Consider the following 26,333-nt stretch of genomic DNA (forward strand, 5'->3'; position numbering starts at 1 on the left):
CTGTTGGTCATGCAGGGCATGATGCTGTGGTGGCGACATAGATACTCGGTTGACAACACTGAGGATAGGCACACGCCAGCATGGAAACATATTTCAGATTGCGACTTCTAACTGATGGTACTGGTCAACCAACGGCAGCACACAGTATGATTGACAACCTCGACGTGTGTGTTCATCGTCTGACAGGTGATGTAGCTGTCTCTCCCACTACTGATTAGCACATCTGTGCTAATTGACACCGAATTTGGCATGTTCATGCCTGTGCAGTTTCTTCTCAAACTGTCATAAATGGGAGACTTTGGTCACAGCTTCAGCAGATTACTGAAACATTTTGTCTTGATAGCCTCCCTGAATCCCCTCAGGAGATTTCAGTAGTATGCCCCTGTTGTGGTTTGTCTCCTTACAAGCATAATCTTTTTGCGCTACTCCATGGCAATCTCAAAAACTGCTCAGCATCAAGTTATCTGATGATGATTGGGGTTTCGCTTTTTTCCATGAATGGTGTATCCCCCATGTTTCTACTCCTTGGTTATTGCTACTTTATATCAGGGTTATTCTGATACAGCCAACTCTTATCTGTGGTTATTAGGCAGCTAAATAAGTCATCTGTGGAGCTAAAGAAGTCATCTATGGATCAGGACTGCAGACACATATCTGCAAACAAATAAACTTATTACACAACCACCAGCTTCTTTTTTTTTTATTTTTTTTTTTAGGTGATAATTAAAACTGTATGACAACCTCTCTTAATTAGTCAGTGATAAGATAGTATATACACAAACCCTTATTGGTTGTAAAATTCAAATGCATCATCAGCAAGTTCTGAAAAACCTTTTTAGTTCCATGGTTGTAAACAGTTAATTGAGAGTCTTCAGTAACATAATACCCTAATGTTATTGTCCTCAAAGTTGGAACTATTGTGCACAATGAAAACACAGTTATGTAGTTTTAGATGGTGGACCCTCCAAGAAGCAAGCCCACAGTGACATTCACTGCATGACAATGATGAGATGATTGTGTGTACCATGAATGGTGTATCCCCCATGTTTCTACTCCTTGGTTATTGCTACTTTATATCAGGGTTATTCTGATACAGCCAACTCTTATCTGTGGTTATTAGGCAGCTAAATAAGTCATCTGTGGAGCTAAAGAAGTCATCTATGGATCAGGACTGCAGACACATATCTGCAAACAAATAAACTTATTACACAACCACCAGCTTCTTTTTTTTTTTATTTTTTTTTTTAGGTGATAATTAAAACTGTATGACAACCTCTCTTAATTAGTCAGTGATAAGATAGTATATACACAAACCCTTATTGGTTGTAAAATTCAAATGCATCATCAGCAAGTTCTGAAAAACCTTTTTAGTTCCATGGTTGTAAACAGTTAATTGAGAGTCTTCAGTAACATAATACCCTAATGTTATTGTCCTCAAAGTTGGAACTATTGTGCACAATGAAAACACAGTTATGTAGTTTTAGATGGTGGACCCTCCAAGAAGCAAGCCCACAGTGACATTCACTGCATGACAATGATGAGATGATTGTGTGTACCATGAGAATTTTGAGAAAAAAATGATCAAGTGAGATTTTTATGACCACTTGGAACTACACTTTGAGATGACTAAACTGTTCATTATGTTGAGGAATTGGTGGCAGGATTAATTAAGAAAACTGGTGCGATGACAAAATTATAGTTTAGATATTGTGCGGAGACCTGAGGCAAAAGTCCATTGTGTCCGTTTAAGCAGCAAAAGTGTGACAGACCAGGTAGAATAGGCTACTAAATGGTTTTTACAGAGACTAATTTAATGAACTTATTATTGAAATTAAAACAAATTAGAGCTTTAACATCAGAGTGAAACTTAATTCTCATAGAGTATTTCTGCAGGATACAGCATGAGGCCAGAAACTGCAAATACTGACAAGAGGATGTACTCAGGGATAGGACTGACTTTTTCAAACCACCTGTACAGTGGTGTAAGTTGGAGGCTCAGGTGTCACACCCTACAGCCATTCATTGTGGTGGATCCTCATTTGTGAATAATCAAAAACAAAGAATTTAAGAATATCTTGTGATGCACTAGAGCTTTTAATATAGTACTAACATCAAAAAGGTTCCATAGCCTAATGGTTAACTTATTTGGCTTTTATGCTGAAGATTGTTGGTTCAAGTTCTGTCGAGAGCCCTATACAGGGTGTCCATAATTAATGTGCCAGCTTCAGAACGCTGTAGAAAGAGGACCACTGCTCAGATTGTTGTCAAATTTGAACAGCATATTATTGTCACAGGGTGAAACAACACAGAGCAAAAGAAAATGACCCATAGCTGCATTGCAAGTGGCAGAATATGCACACCAACAGATGCGTGGCACATGGCTGTTCCTCAGTTTGTCTCTAAGACATCCAACATGAGTGTAACCATGAAGTAGCCCTGCAGAGGCTCTGGACATTACAGAGTGTGAAAAGAGGTGTTGGTCCGATGTCTGGTAAGAGTCTGGAGAAAATGGTTACAAAATTGGAAAAAGCGCGTTCTTTTGAAGTGCAGTGTAGGAGAGGGAGAAAAGCAGTTGATCTGACTTCTGTCAAAGATGTGGCCCCAGCATAGCAGAAGGGGTTGAGTGGTGATGTGCAAACATGCAGTGCTCAGTGAATTGAATTGCCCGAAAGTTGAACATGCATGTGAGCATAGTGCATAAAATCCTATGAAACATCCTGTATTGCTCTCTATACAAGATCACCCATGTATAGGAGCTGCTTCCTGCTGACATGCTAGCAGAGCAAACAGTTGCTGTGGAGTTTCTGGCTCACATGGAAGTGAACATTGAATGACCATGGAACATTCTCTATCCTGAGTCCTGCAGATTCTGTTAACTGTACCATTACTGGTGAGTGCTACGAGTGTCCTCTGTGCACCATCATTATTCCAACCCTTCAACATGGGTAGGATCAGTTTTAGGCACACATTTCACAGCTATTGAAGCAGCTGCTGCAGAGGCATTTCGGAAGGGTCAGAATTATCAGCTGTCATTTCCCTACAGCCCGGCTGTCCAGATCATCTGATCTTAATCCGTGTGACATCTGACTGTGGGGTTATCCGAAGATGTTGTGTTCAGTGCTCCAGTTACAAATATAGCTGAATTGGAGGCTCACATTGTGCAATGTATTCTGAATGTAACCTGCAAGATGCTCCCATATGTTGTGAAAATTTGTTTCTCAATTTCAGCTTGTGGCACAAAACAGTGGACAGCATATTGAACATTTCTTGTGTCAGTATCACAACAGTTAGAAACAAATGTCATACCAATTGTTCCCATCCTGTGTGGTATAATCCTGCCTTGGTAGATGTGCTTTCTTTACTAACAGTGGCACAACTGTTGACTGGCAGACTTTTGCAGTCATGCATATTAAACAGTACAGATGGTGTAACGTGCAACTGAAATCATAGCCGTCATACTGCACTTCATCTATCATTTGTAGCCAACCCCATTTACATTAAGACATTTACAGCTCCATTTATTAGTAAAATTTTCATTAATTTTTTTTTTTTTTTGCTCCTTGATGTTTCCCCCTGCATCAATAATATACTTTTTAAATTTGATGTCATTCTGAACAGTGTTTCTTTTTCTACAGCGTTTTGAAACTGGATCTTTAATTATGTTCACCCTGTTTGCAGTGAGTGTGTGTGTGTGTGTGTGTGTGTGTGTGTGTGTGTGTGTGTGTGTGTGTGTGTGTGTGTGTGCGCGCGTGCATACATGTATGTATGTTCAAGATGTCCTCCGAGTAGCAGTACTGTGAAGTTTATAACTTCCTAGGTTCAATAGGAGCAGAGATAGGGTTAAATGTGAATAATATATATATAGTCTTTGGCAAATAGATTTACCTTCATGATGGATGGATGGTGTGAGAAGAGTACTGGCGTGCCTTAGTGCCATACCACAGGCTGCCCTACACAACAGACATGTTATATGGGAGTAGTATCAACTGCTTTATCGACCTATTTTGCGTGGGCTACATGTGTAGATGAGAAGGATAAGTAGAGAGATGGGGTGGGGGGAGATGAATGGTGAGAGAGGGGGGGGGGGGGTGGATGAGGTGGACAGGGAAAAGTGAAGGGTTCAAGAGGGGATGGTCAAAGAGAGGGGTTGGATGGGAGTGGATGGACAAAAGGAGAGGAGAAGGAAGTGAGTCACAGAGAGAAGGGGGCAGGAGGGAGGGTGGGGAGAGGAGGAGGAGGAGGAGGAGGTTAATGGGGAGAGTGGAGAGGAGGAGATGAATAGGGTTAGGTGTGGAGGAGGTGGTGTGGGGAGAGAGGGCCAGGAGATGATGGATAGGGAGAGTGGAGCAGGTGTAAATGAAGAGAGAGATTGGGGCCAGAGGAGATGGGCGAGGAAGTGTAAATGGACGGAGAGGTGAGGAAAGAGGAGATGGACCAAGAGAGGGGGGAGGGGGAGATGGACAGAGATGGGGCAGAGATGGAGGGCAGGAGGAGATGCTCAGAGGTGGAGAGGAATAGGTAAGAAGAGAGACGGGAGTGGGGGGGGGGGGGGAGGGAGGGAGAAGAGATAGATGGATAGGGAATGAGGAGGAGATGGGCAGAGGTTAAGGAGAATATTGACAGAGAGATGGGGGAAGTAGGAAATGGTCAGAGAAGAGGGCAGGAGGAAATCAATCAAGAGTGGGGGTACAAGAACATCAGCACAATATCTGTACTGAGCACATATCTGGGCAAAACCGCATGAAAAGGCTAGTAGGGAAAAATAGGATAAAAATGGGGTATCATAACTTCTAATTCATATGGATTATTTTCAGTGATCAACAAGTTTGCAAATTAAGGCTATTCAGATCTTTTATACATGCTGGGGCAAATAAAAGTAGCTGTGAGAACAGAGTTCCAGGGTACAAAGAAACACAGCAGAGGAAAGGAAATACAGTACTAATCTGACTATAGCCGATGTGGAAAGTGACCGTCATTCATCTCTTGGCACTTTTGAGCCCTGGTCAGCAAGTTGCTGAAGGTGGGTTAAAGCTGTACTGCTGGAATTGCTGCAGTCTCATCCAAAATTTCCTGCTGCAGTTCTAGAAGACTATGAGGGTTGTTGCAATACCCCTAAGACATGAGGGCTCCCCACACAAAGTAATTGCACACTAACAGATCAGGTGACCTGGGTGGCCAGCTAGGACTGCGACCAGAATGACCTCTGCTAACAACTTTGTCAGATGTGAAAATGTGCTCCAAACATGGGACAGTTGTATGGGCACTTGCTCCATCCTGTTGAAAGCAACTGTAGGTCTTTTCGTCTTCCTTTAATGCTGTCACAAATGGCTTCAAAATGTTGACAGTGTAACACGCTGAAGTCAGTGTCTGATGAAAGAAGACGGGACCAATAATGCAGCATGCAGACATTGCACAAAAAACCCAAACCTACTGATCATGCAATGGTGTTTCGTGGAAGTTATGCAGATTCTCTGCTGCCCAGAACCTGATTCTGTGAGTTAATATAACCAATCAAATGAAACCAGGCTTCATCAGACATAAAGAACAATCCATGTTCAAGCCATTCATTGTTATCTCAGTGAACAGCTGCTCAAAAAACTGGATGTGCTGAGGAGCATCTGCTGGCTTTAATGCCTGAACAACAGACACTCATTAGGGATGCCTGTGTAGGTCCAGGTGGAGTATTCATCTGCATGACCAACAAGGTATGCTGATCTCGTCTGACAGTTATCGAGTTGATTTGGTAGGACTGAAGCATTTAATTGTGCGGGCATGTTTCAGAATATGTTTTGACTTGGTCAAAATAGATCTTGTCTGAAATCATTTATGGACTAAGCATTGCATAGCATCTTCGCTGGCATTTTGACACTGGTAAACCTCTCGGCAAACAACTGACCCCATTGTTTTCACGACTTTTTTGTCAGTTAACTTTCCATAACAAACACCCGGTTCTCCACTGTGAGTATCGTCATCCCCTTTCACTGCTCCACTTACTCTGACACAGCCTGCACCACGCTATGAACTGGAGTGAATCAAGGGCATACACAGTGTGGATGTCACGGGGTGTGGGTGTATGCATACATTCACATCCAGTCATATCCACTCTTCTGGGACACTTTCATTTGCCCTACCTGTCCTTTCAATGAGATAGTAGTCCAGTTTCAGCTTAAAATAAACCATTGCAGCAAAAAACAGTTCTAAATGTAGTTAGGTACAAAAAATCAATTTTGCCCCACCATTTGGTAAAACAGGGTACCCATTTGAATGAATGAAAAACTTGAAAATGAGAAAAAAGTGTTTATTCTGCTGCAAAAAAATATGAAAACATATATAAATGATTAATGGAAAATCTCATATAAGATGTGAAACAAATACTAACAAAGAGATAGAGGGGCTGGCCAGTACTTACCTCAGCTCAGTACAGCCGATAGATACACATAAAACAGAACTGAAAATTTACATTCCTAGCTTTCGGAACTTTGTTCCTTCATCAGGGAGGAGAGAGGGGAAAAAAGGGAAGAAGGGAAAGTGGATTCAGTTACTCACAACCCAGGTTATGAAGCAACAGGGAAAGGTAAACAGGGAGGGTAGCAAGGATGGAGGCATGGTTGTCAGAGGGAAGCCGAAGATATTCTACTGTAAGTACTGTGCCAGCTTCAAACCAAAGAGGATGCATACAGAAGTAAAGAAGTATATAGTATAAAGATAAACACAACTATGTAGGATGAAAAGATGCGTGAATGGCTAAAGAGGAAAGGGAAAGAGGAGAAGACTGAAGAGTGAATGGGAGTGAGGTTGTTTAACGTAGGTTCAGTCCAGGGGGATGGCGGGATGAAAGGATGTGTTGGAGTGCAAGTTCCCATCTCCGCAGTTCAGAGGGACTGGTGTTGGGTGGGAGAAGCCAAATGGCACATACGGTGTAGCAGGTGCCTAGGTCCCTAGAATTATGCTGGAGGGCATGCTCCGCTACTGGGTATTGGGCATCTCCTAGGCGGACAGTTCGTCTGTGTCCGTTCATGCGCTCAGCCAGTTTGGCTGTTGTCATGCCGATGTAAAAGGCTGTGCAGTGCAGGCATGTCAGTTGATAAATGACATGTGTAGTTTCACACGTAGCCCTGCCTTGAATTGTGTATGTTTTACCAGTAGCGGGGCTGGAGTAGGTGGTTGTGGGGGGATGCATGGGGCAGGTTTTGCAGCGGGGTCGGTTACAGGGGTAGGAACCGCAGGGTAGAGAAGGTAGTCTGGGAATATTGTAGGGTTTAACAAGGATGTTACGGAGGTTAGGGGGGCGACGAAAGGCAACTCTGGGTGGTGTGGGGAGAATTTTGTCAAGGGATGATCTCATTTCAGGGGTTGGCTTGAGAAAGTCATATCCCCCCCCTCATAGCCAACAAACCTAGCCTAGCCACCCTACTCAATCTCCCCATCCCAGCACATACCCCACACAGACCAAATCGCAACTATAACCACAGTCAAATGCCACATATCACCAGTCCCAATTCAGTCCTAAACCTCTCATCCAGATCCCTCTCTCCTCCAGAGACATCTGTTCTATCAAAAGGCTTAACCTTTAGCCCCACACCTAAATTCAACCACACTGCCCTGGTTAAAGATCTCCTCTCATTCACCCGGAACCTCAACTGGAAATATCACTTCACTACCCAAACACAGCCCCCAAGTACTAGACCCAGTGTTGAACCCTGTCTAGAACAGTTCCGACTGCCGTCTCAAAGGGATCCTCCTCCCCTCCCCCAAAACCATCCCTTGCAGACATTTCAGGAATTCCTCACATCCAGTGTTGCCTCCCAGTCCTTCTTGAAGAACATCCCGACAACCCCCAACATCACCCCAGCTGAATCCCGTGCCATTAAGGAGCTGAAAATAGACCGCTCTATTGTCATCCTCCCGGCGGATAAAGGCTCCACAACTGTCGTACTTGACCGTGTGGAGTATGTGGCAGAAGGACTACGTCAACTCTCTGACACCTCAACCTACAAAGCTGTTACCCAGGATCCCATTCCCTCCATCCAGACTGAGCTGCAAAAAATCCTAAAAATCCAAGGTCCCTCACAAGGCCTCACAACGGCTTCCATAGACTTACTCACTCCACCTGAGCCACGTACCCCTACCTTCTACCTATTACCCAAAATCCACAAAGAGAACCATCCTGGCCGTCCCATTGTAGCAGGCTTCAAATCCCCAACAGAACGTATCTCAGCTCTGGTAGACCAACACCTACAACCTATCACCCGCAGACTCCCATCCTACATCAAAGACACAAACCACTTCCTAGAACGCCTCAAATCCATTCCCACTCCTCTCCCACCTGAAACCTTTCTTGTCACCATAGATGCTACATCCCTTTACACAAACACCCCACATACCCATGGTCTCTCTGCCCTTGAGCACTACCTCTCCCAACGCCCACCCGAAGATCTTCCAAAAACCTCGTTCCTTATCACACTTACCAACTTCATCCTCACCCATAATTACTTCACTTTTGAAGGCCAGACCTACAAACAAATCAGGGGAACGGCCATGGGAACCAGGATGGCTCCCTCCTATGCCAACCTCTTCATGGGCCGCATGGAGGAGGCTTTCCTGAAGACCCTACAGCTGCTTCCCCTGGCCTGGTATAGGTTTATAGATGACATCTTTGTGGTCTGGACTCATGGTGAAGAAACACTCCTTAATTTCCTCCATAACCTCAACTCCTTTTCGAATCTGAATTTCACCTGGTCCTTCTCCAAAACCCAAGCCACCTTCCTGGATGTTGACCTTCATCTTGTTGAAGCTCACATCCACACCTCTGTCCATATCAAACCCACAAACAAACAACAGTACCTTCACTTTGATAGCTGCCATCCATTCCACATCAAACGCTCCCTTCCCTACAGCCTAGGTATTCGTGGCAAACGTATCTGCTCCAGTGACGAATCCCTCAACAACTACACCAATAACCTGACCAGTGCTTTCCTCTCCCGCAACTATCCTGCAGACCTTGTCCACAAACAGATTTCCCGAGCAATACATTCCTCCCCGTCCAACAACAATGTTCCTACCCCCAGACCACACAGAAGCCTCCCCCTTGTCACCCAATATTATCCTGGCCTCGAAAACATCAACAAATTACTCCGCCAGGGATATGACTTTCTCAAGTCAACCCCTGAAATGAGATCATCCCTTGACAAAATTTTCCCCACACCACCCAGAGTTGCCTTTCGTCGCCCCCCTAACCTCCGTAACATCCTTGTTAAACCCTACAATATTCCCAGACTACCTTCTCTACCCAGCGGTTCCTACCCCTGTAACCGACCCCGCTGCAAAACCTGCCCCATGCATCCCCCCACAACCACCTACTCCAGCCCCGCTACTGGTAAAACATACACAATTCAAGGCAGGGCTACGTGTGAAACTACACATGTCATTTATCAACTGACATGCCTGCACTGCACAGCCTTTTACATCGGCATGACAACAACCAAACTGGCTGATCGCATGAACGGACACAGACGAACTGTCCGCCTAGGAGATGCCCAATACCCAGTAGCGGAGCATGCCCTCTAGCATAATTCTAGGGACCTAGGCACCTGCTACACCGTATGTGCCATTTGGCTTCTCCCACCCAACACCAGTCCCTCTGAACTGCGGAGATGGGAACTTGCACTCCAACACATCCTTTCATCCCGCCATCCCCCTGGACTGAACCTACGTTAAACAACCTCACTCCCATTTACTCTTCAGTCTTCTCCTCTTTCCCTTTCCTCTTTAGCCATTCACGCATCTTTTCATCCTACATAGTTGTGTTTATCTTTATACTATATACCTCTTTACTTCTGTATGCATCCTCTTTGGTTTGAAGCTGGCACAGTACTTACAGTAGAATATCTTTGGCTTCCCTCTGACAACCATGCCTCCATCCTTGCTACCCTCCCTGTTTACCTTTCCCTGTTGCTTCATAACCTGGGTTGTGAGTAACTGAATCCACTTTCCCTTCTTCCCTTTTTTCCCCTCTCTCCTCCCTGATGAAGGAACAAAGTTCCGAAAGCTAGGAATGTAAATTTTCAGTTCTGTTTTATGTGTATCTATCGGCTGTACTGAGCTGAGGTAAGTACTGGCCAGCCCCTCTATCTCTTTGTTAGTATTTGAAAACATATATAAATCCTTAAATATACTACCAAGGGATACAATAATTTTTATTTTTTTTTTCCAAACAAAGAACTTCAACAATTTTAAATATTTCATTTATATAGGCAAGATTCTCTCAATAATTGTTCTTAATAAAAAATCAAAAACACCCTTTATTAAGAATAGAAATCACCCAGAAAGTAATTGTCTTCTTCCTCAGCACTGGAACATTGTTAATGAAGCATACACTGGTAAGTAGACACATCAAATTGCAGGTAGGTACTATTAAAAGACACTTACATGTAGCTTTCGGCCATAGCCTTTGTCAATAAAGCAGCACAAACACACACACACACACACACACACACACACACACACACACACACATACACACAAGCAGGCACACCTCATGCACACATGAGCGCAAACTCGAGCATCTCAAGCTGGAATGGCCATTGCAAAATATGATGCTTCGTTTGGTCTTCTTTGCCTGATGAAGATGAAGAATTCTCTCTCTCTCTCTCTCTCTCTCTCTCTCTCTCTCTCTCTCTCTGTGTCTATGTCTCTACCTCTACACATAAAAAGTTTTCATTTTCAGTTTTGCTTTCCCTCTTTATCTTCCCTGACTTGTTCTTCAACTTCCAAATCATGTTTATATGCAAAGGTCAGTATTACTGCTTTTCTATTTCTCCTATTTGTGATTTCTTTGCACTTTCTACCAAGTTAACCTCCGGAGGTGTCGTTACAAGCTTTTTCCAACACTGTTTTGCCCCACCCAGTACATCAAAACTTTGCCCCACAGTGCAAGATTGAACAAAACATGCCATTGGAAAGTTAGCAGTCATATCATGTGCATCATATGAACATTGAAATACCCTGAAAAACATACTTAATCAAAATAGTTACATAACTATGTTACAGCAAAGAAAATTTCAGCAAAATCTTTAAAAATGTCTTGAAGGGAACGCAAGATGCAGCTCCTAAGATGGTTATTTATGAGTCCCAGAATGATGATTGCTAGTAGTTCTGACAAGGGAAGAACCTCAGACACAGCCTGCCAATTCACTTCATTTTTGACAGGTCACTTATGTATGAGCAAAGGTAAGGATTGTAAGATATTTTGACTCACTATCCCCCCAAGTGAAGTTGAAAATGGTCTAGAGAAGTAAAGCAAAAGAAAGACTCAAAGGGGTAGTAAAGGCATCAGATTTGGAAAACAGATTTATGGAAAAATGGGAAAGAGGTAGTGTTGATGAAAGTGTTAATGACAATTGGATAAAAATGAGGGAAGGACTCATGGACTCTGCCAAAGAAGTACTGGGAATTAGAGTATCCCAAAGGACCAGGAAATAATGGATAACAGAAAACATATTGAAAAAGATGGAACAATGGAGAAAGTGGAAAAATATAGAAACTCGAGAAGGGAAAAAGAGGTACAGGAAACTGAATAATGAATTAAGAAAAGAAACTGAAGAAGCAAAGGAAAAATGGATGAAACAGAAATGCAATTAAATAGAGAAAATGGAGAAAGAGGGAAAGTATGAAATGATGTATAGACTGGTTGGTGAGATAGTTTTTGAACGTAAAAGAAAGAGGAATAACGTGGAAATAGAAAGAGCGGATGGTACTCTAGCGGAAGAACCACAGGAGGTTTTGAACAGATGTCTGTATAAGTGGGATGAAATACAAAGTGAAATTAAGGTTGAAGAGGAGCAATATGTGCCAGAAGATGGAAAGGGATTCACCATCTTGGAAGCAGAAGTAGAAAAGGCGATAGAGGAGATGAAGAATAGGAATGCATGTGAAACTGATGATTTGTCAGCAGAACTGTTGAAGAGCCTGGGAAACAAGGCAAGGAGAGAAATAGTCTACCTCTGTAATGAGATACATGACGAAGGGGAATGGCCTGAGGACTTCCTTACAACAGTTATGATACCAGTAGAGAAAAAGAGAAACACTAACAAATGTGAAGAGCATATGACCATCAGTCTAATTTCACACACAGCAAAATTATTGCTGAGAGTGTTGAATAGAATGCTATAAGGCAAGCTAGATAGAGGGATTGCAAAGGAGCAGTTCAGATTTAGAAGAGGAAAAGGAACAAGAGATGCTATTGGCCTGTTAAGAACTATAGGGGAAATACATATGGAAAAAGATAGAGAAATCTTTGTTGTTTTTATAGATTTAGAAAAGGCTTTCGACAGAGTTCAGTGGAACAAGCTGATGGATATTTTGAAGAGGGAAGGAGTAGATCGGAAAGAGAGACAACTAATACAGAATCTATATTTACACCAGAAAGTAAAGATAAGTATTGGAAATGAAATGTCAGAAGGAAGCAGCATTGGATGAGGTATTAGACAAGGATGTTGCCTTTCCCCACTGTTGTTTAAAGCGTACCTTGAAGAGATTATTGTGAAAGCCTTAGACGGGAAAAGAGGAATTGAGATTTGCTGATGACATGGTATTAGTGGCAGAAAGTAAGCAGACAATGAATAAAATGCTGAAAGATCTGAATGAAGCTTGGGTGGAATATGGGATGCAAATAAACTCAGCAAAAACAAAGAGTATGGTCATCGGTACAAGATGCAGACCGTCCAATATTAAAGTAGGACAATCTACCATTAGCCAAGTAAGTGCATTTAAATGTCTAGGAAGCACAATAACTGAAGACTTGAGATGTCACCAGGAGGCGAAAACTCAAATTGCCATAGTGAAGGAGGAGAGTGTTATGTGGCAAACTTGATATAGGTCTAAGGAAAAGGCTTGGCAAATGTTTTGTCTGGAGTATGGCACCGTATGGGGCAGAAACATGGCTGCTGAGATGAGGATGAAAAAAGATTAGAAGCATTTGAGATGTGGATGTGGAGGAGAGTGGAGAGAATAAGCTGGGTGGATAGAGTGAATAATGAAAGAGTATTGGAAAGGGTTGGTGAGAGATGATGTCTGCTGGAGGTTATAAGAGAAAGGAAAAAGAACTGGTTGGGACATTAATTGAGAAGGGAGTGCTTGCTAGCAGTTGCTTTGGAAGGACTGGTTTGTGGGAGAAGACTGAGAGGAAGGAGGAGATACAAGATAATAAACGACATAAAGGGAAGAGGAAACTACATGGACCTGAAGAGGATGGCAGAAGATCAGACAGCCTGGAGAGCTACCATGTGAAAACCTGCCTTTTGGCAGAGCACTAGTGAATGAATGAACCCCCCAAGTTTTGAGAGAACTGCCCTTAAAGTTCATGACACTAAATTGACTCAAAAATAACAGTATCAAAGGGAATTGTAAACAGCATTTTTCATCATCAAAAACACACTTCAGTGAAAGTGGCAATAGCCGAGCGACCAAGACACTAGGTTCATGAGTAGAGATTCCATGTTTGATTCTTACATGTATACTGCTATTCTTCCTTGTCTTTTTTCCCCACCATAAGTGACTTTCTTCATTTCAGAATTGGTTGGAATTAGAGGGTTCATAAAGTAAATATACATCAATATGGAATATAACAATAAATAATATTAACCACTTTGATTACTGAATAATTACAATTTCTATCCTAATCATTCTGCAAACGCTTTATGCACACTGTTACATATCCTCACAGTTCTTCAAACAACTAGATGGATGGCATTTATCATACAAACATTAGAAGCAAATATATTCCTTGCACCAGGCACATCAAATGAATAAAATTTCTGAGCAACTATGACATTTCTTCCCAGTATTCTGTGGAAAACAGACTTGGTTAATATTCAAAAATACTTCTTTGTCAGGATTTAATTCTGATACATACCATGCATATGATAACATCGCCCGAAAAACCATTGTTGAAAGTTGATCATGAATACCTAATGCTATGGACTGTTGTTGCATGTTGTTGTTGTTGTGGTCTTCAGTCCTGAGACTGGTTTGATGCAGCCCTCCATGCTACTCTATCCTGTGTAAGCTTTTTCATCTCCCAGTACCTACTGCAACCTACATCCTTCTGAATCTGCTTAGTGTATTCATCTCTTGGTCTCCCTCTACGATTTTTACCCTCCACGCTGCCCTCCAATACTAAATTGGTGATCCCTTGATGCCTCAGAACATGTCCTACCAACCGATCCCTTCTTCTGGTCAAGTTGTGCCACAAACTTCTCTTCTCCCCAATCCTATTCAATACTTCCTCATTAGTTATGTGATCTACCCATCTAATCTTCAGCATTCTTCTGTAGCACCACATTTCGAAAGCTTCTATTCTCTTCTTGTCCAAACTATTTATTGTCCATGTTTCACTTCCATACATGGCTACACTCCATACGAATACTTTCAGAAATGACTTCCTGACACTTAAATCAATACTGGATGTTAACAAATTTCTCTTCTTCAGAAACGCTTTCCTTGCCATTGCCAGCCTGCATTTTATATCCTCTCTACTTCGACCATCATCAGTTATTTTGCTCCCCAAATAGCAAAACTCCTTTACTACTTTAAGTGCCTCATTTCCTAATCTAATTCTCTCAGCATCACCTGACGTAATTAGACTACATTCCATTATCCTTGTTTTGCTTTTGTTGATGTTCATCTTATACCCTCCTTTCAAGACACTGTCCATTCCATTCAACTGCTCTTCCAAGTCCTTTGCTGTCTCTGACAGAATTACAATGTCATTGGCGAACCTCAAAGTTTTTATTTCTTCTCCATGAATTTTAATACCTACTCCGAATTTTTCTTTTGTTTCCTTTACTGCTTGCTCAATATACAGATTGAACAACATCGGGGAGAGGCTACCACCCTGTCTTACTCCCTTCCCAACCACTGCTTCCTTTTCATGTCCCTCGACTCTTATAACTGCCATTTGGTTTCTGTACAAATTGTAAATAGCCTTTTGCTCCCTATATTTTACCCCTGCCACCTTTAGAATTTGAAAGAGAGTATTCCAGTCAACATTGTCAAAAGCTTTCTCTAAGTCTACAAATGCTAGAAACGTAGGTTTGCCTTTCCTTAATCTTTCTTCTAAGATAAGTCGTAAGGTCAGTATTGCCTCACGTGTTCCAGTGTTTCTACGGAATCCAAACTGATCTTCCCCGAGGTTGGCTTCTACTAGTTTTTCCATTCGTCTGTAAAAAATTCGTGTTAGTATTTTGCAGCTGTGACTTATTAAGCTGATAGTTCGGTAATTTTCACATCTGTCAACACCTGCTTTCTTTGGGATTGGAATTATTATATTCTTCTTGAAGTCTGAGGGTATTTCGCCTGTTTCATACATCTTGCTCACCAGATGGTAGAGTTTTGTCAGGACTGGCTCTCCCACGGCCGTCAGTAGTTCCAATGGAATATTGTCTACTCCGGGGGCCTTGTTTCGACTCAGGTCTTTCAGTGCTCTGTCAAACTCTTCACGCAGTATCGTATCTCCCATTTCATCTTCATCTACATCCTCTTCCATTTCCATAATATTGTCCTCAAGTACATCGCCCTTGTATAGACCCTCTATATACTCCTTCCACCTTTCTGCTTTCCCTTCTTTGCTTAGAACTGGGTTTCCATCTGAGCTCTTGATATTTATACAAGTCGTTCTCTTATCTCCAAAGGTCTCTTTAATTTTCCTGTAGGCGGTATCTATCTTACCCCTAGTGAGATAGGCCTCTACATCCTTACATTTATCCTCTAGCCATCCCTGCTTAGCCATTTTGCACTTCCTGTCGATCTCATTTTTGAGACGTTTGTATTCCTTTTTGCCTGTTTCACTTACTGCATTTTTATATTTTCTCCTTTCATCAATTAAATTCAATATTTCTTCTGTTACCCAAGGATTTCTACTAGCCCTCGTCTTTTTACCTACTTGATCCTCTGCTGCCTTCACTACTTCATCCCTCAAAGCTACCCATTCTTCTTCTACTGTATTTATTTCCCCCATTCCTGTCAATTGCTCCCTTATGCTCTCCCTGAATCTCTGTACAACCTCTGGTTCTTTTAGTTTATCCAGGTCCCATCTCCTTAAATTCCCACCTTTTTGCAGTTTCTTCAGTTTTAATCTACAGGTCATAACCAATAGATTGTGGTCAGAGTCCACATCTGCCCCTGGAAATGTCTTACAATTTAAAACCTGGTTCCTAAATCTCTGTCTTACCATTATATAATCTATCTGATACCTTTTAGTATCTCCAGGGTTCTTCCATGTATACAACCTTCTTTCATGATTCTTAAACCAAGTGTTAGTTATGATTATGTTGTGCTCTGTGCAAAATTCGACCAGGCGGCTTCCTCTTTCATTTCTGTCCCCCAATCCATATTCACCTACTATGTTTCCTTCTCTCCCTTTTCCTACACTCGAATTCCAGTCACCCATGACTATTAAATTTTCGTCTCCCTTCACAATCTGAATAATTTCTTTTATTTCATCATACATTTCTTCAATTTCTTCGTCATCTGCAGAGCTAGTTGGCATATAAACTTGTACTACTGTAGTAGGCGTGGGCTTCGTACCTATCTTGGCCACAATAATGCGTTCACTATGCTGTTTGTAGTAGCTTACCCGCACTCCTATTTTCCTATTCATTATTAAACCTACTCCTGCATTACCCCTATTTGATTTTGTGTTTATAACCCTGTAGTCACCTGACCAGAAGTCTTGTTCCTCCTGCCACCAAACTTCACTAATTCCCACTATATCTAACTTCAACCTATCCATTTCCCTTTTTAAATTTTCTAACCTACCTGCCCGATTAAGGGATCTGACATTCCACGCTCCGATCCGTAGAACGCCAGTTTTCTTTCTCCTGATAACGACATCCTCTTGAGTAGTCCCCGCCCGGAGATCCGAATGGGGGACTATTTTACCTCCGGAATATTTTACCCAAGAGGACGTCATCATCATGTAATCATACAGTAAAGCTGCATGCCCTCGGGAAAAATTACGGCTGTAGTTTCCCCTTGCTTTCAGCCGTTCGCAGTACCAGCACAGCAAGGCCGTTCTGGTTATTGTTACAAGGCCAGATCAGTCAATCATCCAGACTGTTGCCCTTGCAACTACTGAAAAGGCTGCTGCCCCTCTTCAGGAACCACACGTTTGTCTGGCCTCTCAACATATACCCCTCCGTTGTGGTTGCACCTACGGTACGACTATCTGTATCGCTGTGGCACGCAAGCCTCCCCACCAACGGCAAGGTCCATGGTTCATGGGGGGGGGGGTGTTATTGCATACAGTTGTGTAATTCCCACTTGGTTTCTGAAAGCCAATGGCAATTTAGAAGCCATGAAATAATGTTTTTAACTTGGTGATAAAAATAAACATCACATCATTGGCACATAGGTGTACAGTTTGGTGGAATTACTTTTACTGTGCAAGTTGGTTGACCCTTGCCGTCTGTAAACATAGTATCATACATAATAGTAAAAGTCCACACCACTTATCTAATGTGAGACAAAAGCTGTTATCAGCATTGCATGGCTTGAAAATGTTCGTGAGATACGTTCTGAAAATTGAATAAGTCGATATCCCGGATTTGGAGCAGGTAATGTAAACATTTTTAAAGAATTGGTTAAATGAGTGACTTGTTGTATAACTCGAGGATCAAACTTATCACTAGTCCTTTTAAACACAAGAGAACACAGACAACAATTTGGCAGACGTGGTAATGGAGTATTGTGTCATGTATGAATGTGTGGTTTTATGTATACTTCTGACTGCAACAAGTGTTCATTTTTCTCCGTTATGCAGTAACATGTGTCGGACATTTGTCTGATTGTCAAACACTGGCTGGTCGGTGTCGGTCATATAATCAAGATATTTGTGGCCTGAAAAGTGCTGCCAGTTTCAGTGGATTTCTGGTATTTTTTACCTTCGTGTTCAAATTCCCAGCGGGGTCAGGGATTTTCACCTGCCTCGAGATGACTGGGTGTTTGTGTTGTCCTCATCATTTCATCATCATGAAAGTGGCGAGATTGGGCTGAGGTCAGGAATTTGTACGGGCACTGATAACCGCGTAGTTGAGCGCCCCACAATCCAATCATCATCATCATCATCATCACCACCACCACCGCCACCACCACCACCACCACCACCACCACCAACACCACCTTCATGTTCAAGACATATTTTGTGATGTGCCTTTGACAAATTTTTTATCTTATTTGAATTTCTTTGCTCAAGATAAAGATGCAGCAGATACAAAAGCCTTGTTAGTCATAAATTGAAGCACTGCACTTGCAGACCACTGCTGGACGATTCTCATTGTAACGGCAAACAGATTCGACAGAGTGATTGAATGTACTTTTATGTACATACTGGTATTTGTCGTATCTTGTCCCTGCTTTTATGATGTCTTTTTCCCACAATGCCAAATCCTTCTTCCTTTTAAGGACCATTGTTGCTCTTTTCTTTTGCAAAGCTTGCAGATTCCAAATTGGATGCTCCTTGGCCAAAGTTACCACTTTTACTTCAACTGCAAAGGGAATTGTTCCATAATTTGACCATTTCATTTCAGGCTAATAATTCTCATCCAGAACTGCTAAAGCAAGGCCTGACTGTGACTTGAATGTTCCTGAATTATGATAAATGATTACAGTCTAACAAGTTTCGACATATTCCATTTCAGCACTTTCAACTTCATGATACAATTCTTCACTTATGAATATCAGTGTATTATTTTGCAAAAAGTGTTGTATTCTAGGAATACAACAACAGTTCACTGCAAGTATCCCTGATGCTTGCAACAGACTAACCACAGAAAACAACTCTCTTCTGGTGGAAAATTAACTACCCACAATCAATGACAAATGGGTAACATGCATGAGTCTTTGTACTTGCACACACTCTGGTCTGTGCCTAGGCATAAACATAGTGTCCCGTGATCAGCTGCTGTGGGTTCTTCATGAATAATTCACAGCAGTCCTTTTTGGACCTGTTTCCATACAACAAGGCTTAAAAGATTATTCTTCACTATTTAGGAACTGGACACGGCATCTCTGCTTGTAAACCAGGTGTGTTGGTCACTTGGCTAGCGCCACTTTTGCTCACATGTTTACCTTCATGCGTATATAAATAAGAGTCATAAAAGTCCCTTTTTGTGTTGCTTTATAGAAGTATGCGGTTTTGGACAACATCTGCTTGTAAACCAGGTGTGTTGGTCACTTGGCTAGCGCCACTTTTGCTCACATATGTTTACCTTCATGCGTGTATAAATGAGAGTCATAAAAGTCCCTTTTTGTGTTGCCTTCTAGAAGTATGCGGTTTTGGACAACATATGTGATGATGATGAAAATTGCTCTGTTTGCATTTATCTATCGATCCAGTTAATTTTAGATTGATTTAGTGTTACGAATTTTAAGTACAGTTTTCTCAAAATATGGTAGTGAGCCAAAATATCTTATAGTCCTTACTTTTTCTTCATGCACAAGTGGCCCATCAAAAATGAATTAAATTGGTTGGCCATCTCTGAGGTCCTTCCCTTGTGGGAGTTACGTGACCGATGGCAGCATTACTCATAAAATCTGAAGTTACCTTGTTTGACCCAATACCCGGTTTTACCATACAACACATACACACCACACGTGGGTGACGCAGTGGGGAAGAGGCTAGAGAGAGAGAGAGAGAGAGAGAGAGAGAGAGAGAGAGAGAGAGAGAGATCCTGTGAATTTAATCATTTTCATTTAAATGTCATAATATTTAAAAGTTTAAGGATACTGATGTATCATTCAAAAAATGAAAGACAAAATAATCTATTTATATTGGCTGTGCACTGGTGTCAAAAATTTATTTTTTGTACAAGATGTACATTTGTTTTGGATGGTAATGTTCAAACAAACATTTAAAAGAAAATTGTTCAAGGAGAGAGAATCCAAATGAAAAAAGGGTATAAGTGGAAGATAAAATGCAAGTAACTAAAAATTTAATATGGCAGTTGAAATGATGTGGAAAAGGATTGGAAACGAAAACCAGTTAATTGAATAAAAACAATGATCGCAGTTATGTCGATAAAGGTGTAAAAAACTAGATGCACCCAATTGATTTTGAACTTTCAACCTTCAGCATACCAGCCAAATATCTCAGCTACTAGGCTATGGTGACATTTTGGAATTAGTGTTATCTTTAAGTCTCTAGCAGATCACAAGATAGTCTGAAATTCTTTTCATGAGTTACTAACAGTCTAATCTAAACCTTTATGTAGTTTGTTTCAAAAAAGGCAATCCTGGCCCTGGGGACCTCTCCTTGCTTGAGTGCATACACCCTTCTAGAACAATGGTGTAAACAGTTAAGGAATTCATCTAGTGTTTCAGAAAATGTTAATGGATGTGTAGGCAGCTATACATTGTTGGCACTCAAGAATCATAGAACATTTGAAGTGCTGGTAGAAACAGAAAGAGTTTCATTGCATACGAGCTCTGTAAGAGAATTTGATACCCTTTATCTTACTAATGATTGTGAAGCTGTGTTGACATTATTGAGGGTTAAGGAACCTCTGACTTCGATAGTGGCATGCAGACAATTGTTGTTTAGTTATGTATGTGCTCAAATGGTAGAAGAGAGACATTTTTCGCGTGGGAAAGGGGGAGGGGGCAGAATATAGTTAAAAGTCACTGAATTACAGAACATGTTTCAGTGAACAAACAGTAGTTACCAAGAGTAGCCTGACACTCTTGTGCTTGCGTATCATTAATTAAGTCTGCAGCTATTAAATTTGCTCAGCGAACTGCCTTGTGCAGTATTGTGGTGATTTAAAAATTTTGTAGATATTTTATGAGAATGGAATTAACATATTGTATCTACAGGAAACAAGGAATGTTAGTCTCATGAAGTTTGCAGGAGACTTTATGTCAAATCTGGAAAGTAGGAGAGAGTTATTGCAAAATTGAAGCTGGTTTTGAGTTATGCCTGGATAACTGAGGTTTCATGTTTTGGTCTGGGATACAGTTTTAATCTGTCAGGACATTTTAAAACAGTGCACACTCTGCCACAGAGTGAAAGGCTTATACAGATTGCTTGCAGACAAGTCCATAAAGTTACAGAAGACCTTTACTAGAATATGTATTGGCATAAATCCCAATAATCTGTGCAGTGTTACTGAATGTTTCATTGACAAATTGCCACCTAGACAACAAAGAACAAATTACACTTATTTCTTTTATTGCAGATCAGACACGACAGGGAGTTCCTTCTATAAACGGTGGACAGCCACAACTGCGAGGTATTTTGAAACCACAGACCATTACTTTAGAGCAACGGCAAGATGTGGAACCAGAAGAAGAGGATCAGTCACAGAAAATGACTGCAAACAAGGTATATATCCTACACGTTGTAAAAATCTTGTACTATTTTGAAAGTACTGTAGCTGTTATAGAAGGATAAATATGTTTGTGGACAAACAGTAAAGTCGACATTGATGCCCTAAGGTTGGATATTGTTTGGGTGTTGTAGGATGCTGGCAGTAGACTGTGTGAACTGCTTATGCCAGCACCATCTCGGTGAATTATGAGTACGTAACTGAAGTACTTTACATAGCAATGTTCAAACAGTATGATGTAATACTGGGAAGGCATTATTTGGGGGGCAATGTCTACAGGATGTAATAAATTAGTAGTTAACATGAACAAAAATATCAAATGATGTCTTGGGACATCACCTCGCGTTCCTTAACCACTAGACATGCTTTTCGTAGCTCAAGGACAGTGAAGTGTACCAAAAAAAACTATAGCACATGAAGTATAAGTTGTTACATAGAGGGGTTTTTTAAATGTTGTTTTGGATTAGGTTTTGCTGATGTTTTAAGGAAACAGGCACTAGTGTTGCAGATGAGATTCTGTATGAGAAGTATCCAAAAGACCACTAAAGAAGTAAAAAGACATAAATATTAAAATGTTAAATATTTTTTGATTGTTAACAAAAATTAGCACAAAACAGCATTGTAAAGAATAAATCTACTGTGTAACAATATATATTTCATGTGTTGCAGAATAAAAAGAGACACACTGATAACAGTGAGATACTGCGAAAGAGCAGACTTAAGCAGAGTTTTTGCTTGGTGTTAGTGTCATTTTCTGAATCTACCCTTTTTGTGAGGTTTTTGGTTTTTTATATTGTGCTTCCATTTGATTTCCTCCATATTATTCTTGTTTAAATATGTATTTCTGTGCATACTTTTGGTCACTTAAAAATGCTAATACAAATCAAGGTAATTATAGCAGTCAAACTGTCAGCTTATTTTCCAACACTTCATTCAGTTTTCCAGTATAAAGAGAACTGGAGATGGGCTCTCAACTATTTCAAACCTTCCATGAACATAGAATCACTAGTGTCATGATTCATGTATGACATACAGCAGAGGAATTAAATGATTGCATTGATTGCTGTGCACCCTTTAGCTCCCTTAATGTCTGTTAATTGGGTTATAGGATCAGTGATTATAGTTAGAATGACATCAGGATTTTCATTCATGTTTTTGGTTTGATATATAATCTCTTCCATTTTATCTGCCTTGTTGTGTAATTACAACTGCACAGCATAAGTATACAGTAGTAACACTTTTTCATTCAGAACAAGGGTGCCCATACCCTGGGGGCAAGGGGCTCCATCCCTCACTCCACCTAGCTCTTGGGAAAGGAAAAAATATATCGTAGTCAGGCATCCGTATTATGCAGGTCTTTAACATGCTCGGAACTGGAACTTTTTATGGCTGCTTACAAGTCACTATTCATCTTCCAAAACATTAGAAATACTGCATACTCCCAGGTTTACAGGAGTAGCCCCCCTCCCACTTTACAAACTTTTGTATAGGTGCCCTTGACTCAGAATTATTGTGGATGATATATTTTGTAAAAATTCGATGTTTGTGATTTACTGTTACTGTCAAAGAATACTTCACCTCAAATTTAAGTAGATATCAATGTGAATAAATTTACGTTTAAAACCTCACATGTTTGTATATGTGTGGATGGATGTGTGTGTGTGTGTATACCCGTCCTTTTTTCCCCCTAAGGTAAGTCTTTCCGCTCCCGAAATTGGAATGACTCCTTACCCTCTCCCTTAAAACCCACATCCTTTCGACTTTCCCTCTCCTTCCCTCTTTCCTGATGAGGCAACAGTTTGTTGCGAAAGCTTGAATTTTGTGTGTATGTTTGTGTTTGTTTGTGTGTCTGTCGACCTGCCAGCACTTTCATTTGGTAAGTCACATCATCTTTGTTTTTAGATATATTTTTCCTACGTGGAATGATTCCCTCTATTATAACCATATATATATAAAACAAAGATGATGTAACTTAACAAACGAAAGTGCTGGCAGGTCGATAGACACACAAACATACACACAAAATTCAAGCTTTCGCAACCAACCGTTGCTTCGTCAGGAAAGAGGGAAGGAGAGGGAAAGACGAAAGGATGTGGGTTTTAAGGGAGAGGGTAAGGAGTCATTCCAATCCCGGGAGCGGAAAGACTTACCTTAGGGGGAAAAAAGGACAGGTATACACTCGCACACACACCCATATCCAAACGCACATACACAGACAAATGTCTGCTTGTGTATGTATATGTGCGGTTGGATATGGGTGTGTGTGCGAGTGTATACCTGACCTTTTTTCCCCCTAAGGTAAGTAAGTCTTTCCACTCCCGGGATTGGAACAACTCCTTACACTCTCCCTTAAAACCCACATCCTTTCATCTTTCCCTCTCCTTCCCCCTTTCCTGACAAAGCAACCGTGGGTTGCGAAGCTTGAATTTTGTGTGTATGTATGTGTTTGTTTGTGTGTCTATTGACCTGCCAGCACTTTCGTTTGGTAAGTCACATCATCTTTGTTTTTAGATATATTTTTCCCACGTGGAATGTTTCCCTCTATTTTTATATGTATATATTAATAAAGGGAAACATTCCACATGGGAAAAATATATCTAAAAACAAAGATGATGTGACTTACCAAACGAAAGGGCTGGCACGTCGATAGACACACAAACAAACACAAATATACACACAAAATTCAAGCTTTCGCAACAAACTGTTGCCTCATCAGGAAAGAGGGAAGGAGAGGGAAAGACGAAAGGATGTGGGTTTTAAGGGAGAGGGTAAGGAGTCATTCCAATCCCGGGAGCGGAAAGACTTACTTTAGGGGGAAAAAAGGACAGGTATACACTTGCACACACACTCATATCGATCCGCACATACACAGACACAAGCAGACATTTGTAAAGGCAAAGAGTTTGGGCAGAGATGTCAGTCGAGGCGGAAGTGCAGAGGCAAAGATGTTGTTGAATGACAGGTGAGGTATGAGTGGCGGCAACTTGAAATTAGCGGAGATTGAGGCCTGGTGAATAACGGGAAGAGAGGATATACTGAAGGGCAAGTTCCCATCTCCGGAGTTCTGACAGGTTGGTGTTAGTGGGAAGTATCCAGATAACCCGGACGGTGTAACACTGGGCCAAGATGTGCTGGCCGTGCACCAAGGCATGTTTAGCCACAGGGTGATCCTCATTACCAACAAACACTGTCTGCCAGTGTCCATTCATGCGAATGGACAGTTTGTTGCTGGTCATTCCCACATAGAATGCGTCACAGTGTAGGCAGGTCAGTTGGTAAATCACGTGGGTGCTTTCACACATGGCTCTGCCTTTGATCGTGTACACCTTCCAGGTTACAGGACTGGAGTAGGTGGTGGTGGGAGGGTGCATGGGACAGGTTTTACACTGGGGGTGGTTACAAGGTTAGGAGCCAGAGGGTAGGGAAGGTGATTTGGGGATTTCATAGGGATGAACTAAGAGGTTACGAAGGTTAGGTGGACGGCGGAAAGACACTCCTGGTGGAGTGGGGAGGATTTCATGAAGGATGGATCTCATTTCAGGGCAGGATTTGAGGAAGTCATATCCCTGCTGGAGAGCCACATTCAGAGTCTGATCCAGTCCCGGAAAGTATCCTGTCACAAGTGGGGCACTTTTGTGGTTCTTCTGTGGGAGGTTCTGGGTTTGAGAGGATGAGGAAGTGGCTCTGGTTATTTGCTTCTGTATCAGGTCGGGAGGGTAGTTGCGGGATGCGAAAGCTATTGTCAGGTTGTTGGTGTAATGGTTCAGGGACTCCGGACTGGAGCAGATTCGTTTGCCACGAAGACCTAGGCTGTAGGGAAGGGACTGTTTGATGTGGAATGGGTGGCAGCTGTCATAATGGAGGTACTGTTGCTTGTTGGTGGGTTTGATGTGGACGGATGTGTGAAGCTGGCCATTGGACAGGTGGAGGTCAACATCAAGGAAAGTGGCATGGGATTTGGAGTAGGACCAGGTGAATCTGATGGAACCAAAGGAGTTGAGGTTGGAGAGGAAAATCTGGAGTTCTTCTTCACTGTGAGTCCAGATCATGAAGATGTCATCAATAAATCTGTACCAAACTTTGGGTTGGCAGGCTTGGGTAACCAAGAAGGTATCCTCTAACCGACCCATGAATAGGTTGGCGTACGAGGGGGCCATCCTGGTACCCATGGCTGTTCCCTTTAATTGTTGGTATGTCTGGCTTTCAAAAGTGAAGAAGTTGTGGGTCAGGATGAAGCTGGCTAAGGTAATGAGGAAAGAGGTTTTAGGTAGGGTGGCAGGTGATCGGCGTGAAAGGAAGTGCTCCATTGCAGCGAGGCCCTGGACGTGCGGGATATTTGTGTATAAGGAAGTGGCATCAATGGTTACAAGGATGGTTTCCGCGGGTAACGGATTGGGAAAGGATTCCAGGCGTTCGAGAAAGTGGTTGGTGTCTTTGATGAAGGATGGGAGACTGCATGTAATGGGTTGAAGTTGTTGATCTATGTAGGCAGAGATACGTTCTGTGGGGGCTTGGTAACCAGCTACAATGGGGCGGCCGGGATGATTGGGTTTGTGAATTTTAGGAAGAAGGTAGAAGGTAGGGGTGCAGGGTGTCGGTGGGGTCAGGAGGTTGATGGAGTCAGGTGAAAGGTTTTGTAGGGGGCCTAAGGTTCTGAGGATTCCTTGAAGCTCCGCCTGGACATCAGGAATGGGATTACCTTGGGAAACTTTGTATGTGGTGTTGTCTGAAAGCTGACGCAGTCCCTCAGCCACATACTCCCGACGATCAAGTACCACGGTCATGGAACCCTTGTCCGCCAGAAGGATGACGATGGACCGGTCACCCTTCAGACCACGGATGGCCTGGGCTTCAGCAGTGGTGATGTTGGGAGTAGGGTTAAGGTTTTTTAAGAAGGATTGAGAGGCAAGGCTGGAAGTCAGAAATTCCTGGAAGGTTTGGAGAGGGTGATTT

General features: G+C 41.9%; 1 protein-coding gene across 1 annotated transcript in view; it reads left to right on the plus strand.

Annotated features, from left to right (window-relative positions):
• LOC124802633 overlaps positions 1-26,333 on the plus strand; it is a 221,811-nt gene that overhangs the window by 184,623 nt on the left and 10,855 nt on the right. Inside the window, exon 8 of the mRNA XM_047263557.1 lies at positions 21,231-21,376. Within this exon, the coding sequence (XP_047119513.1) occupies positions 21,231-21,376 (146 nt within the window). The remainder of the gene's footprint in view (positions 1-21,230; positions 21,377-26,333) is intronic.

Source organism: Schistocerca piceifrons, chromosome 1 (assembly GCF_021461385.2).
Source record: "Schistocerca piceifrons isolate TAMUIC-IGC-003096 chromosome 1, iqSchPice1.1, whole genome shotgun sequence".
NCBI lineage: Eukaryota > Metazoa > Arthropoda > Insecta > Orthoptera > Acrididae > Schistocerca > Schistocerca piceifrons.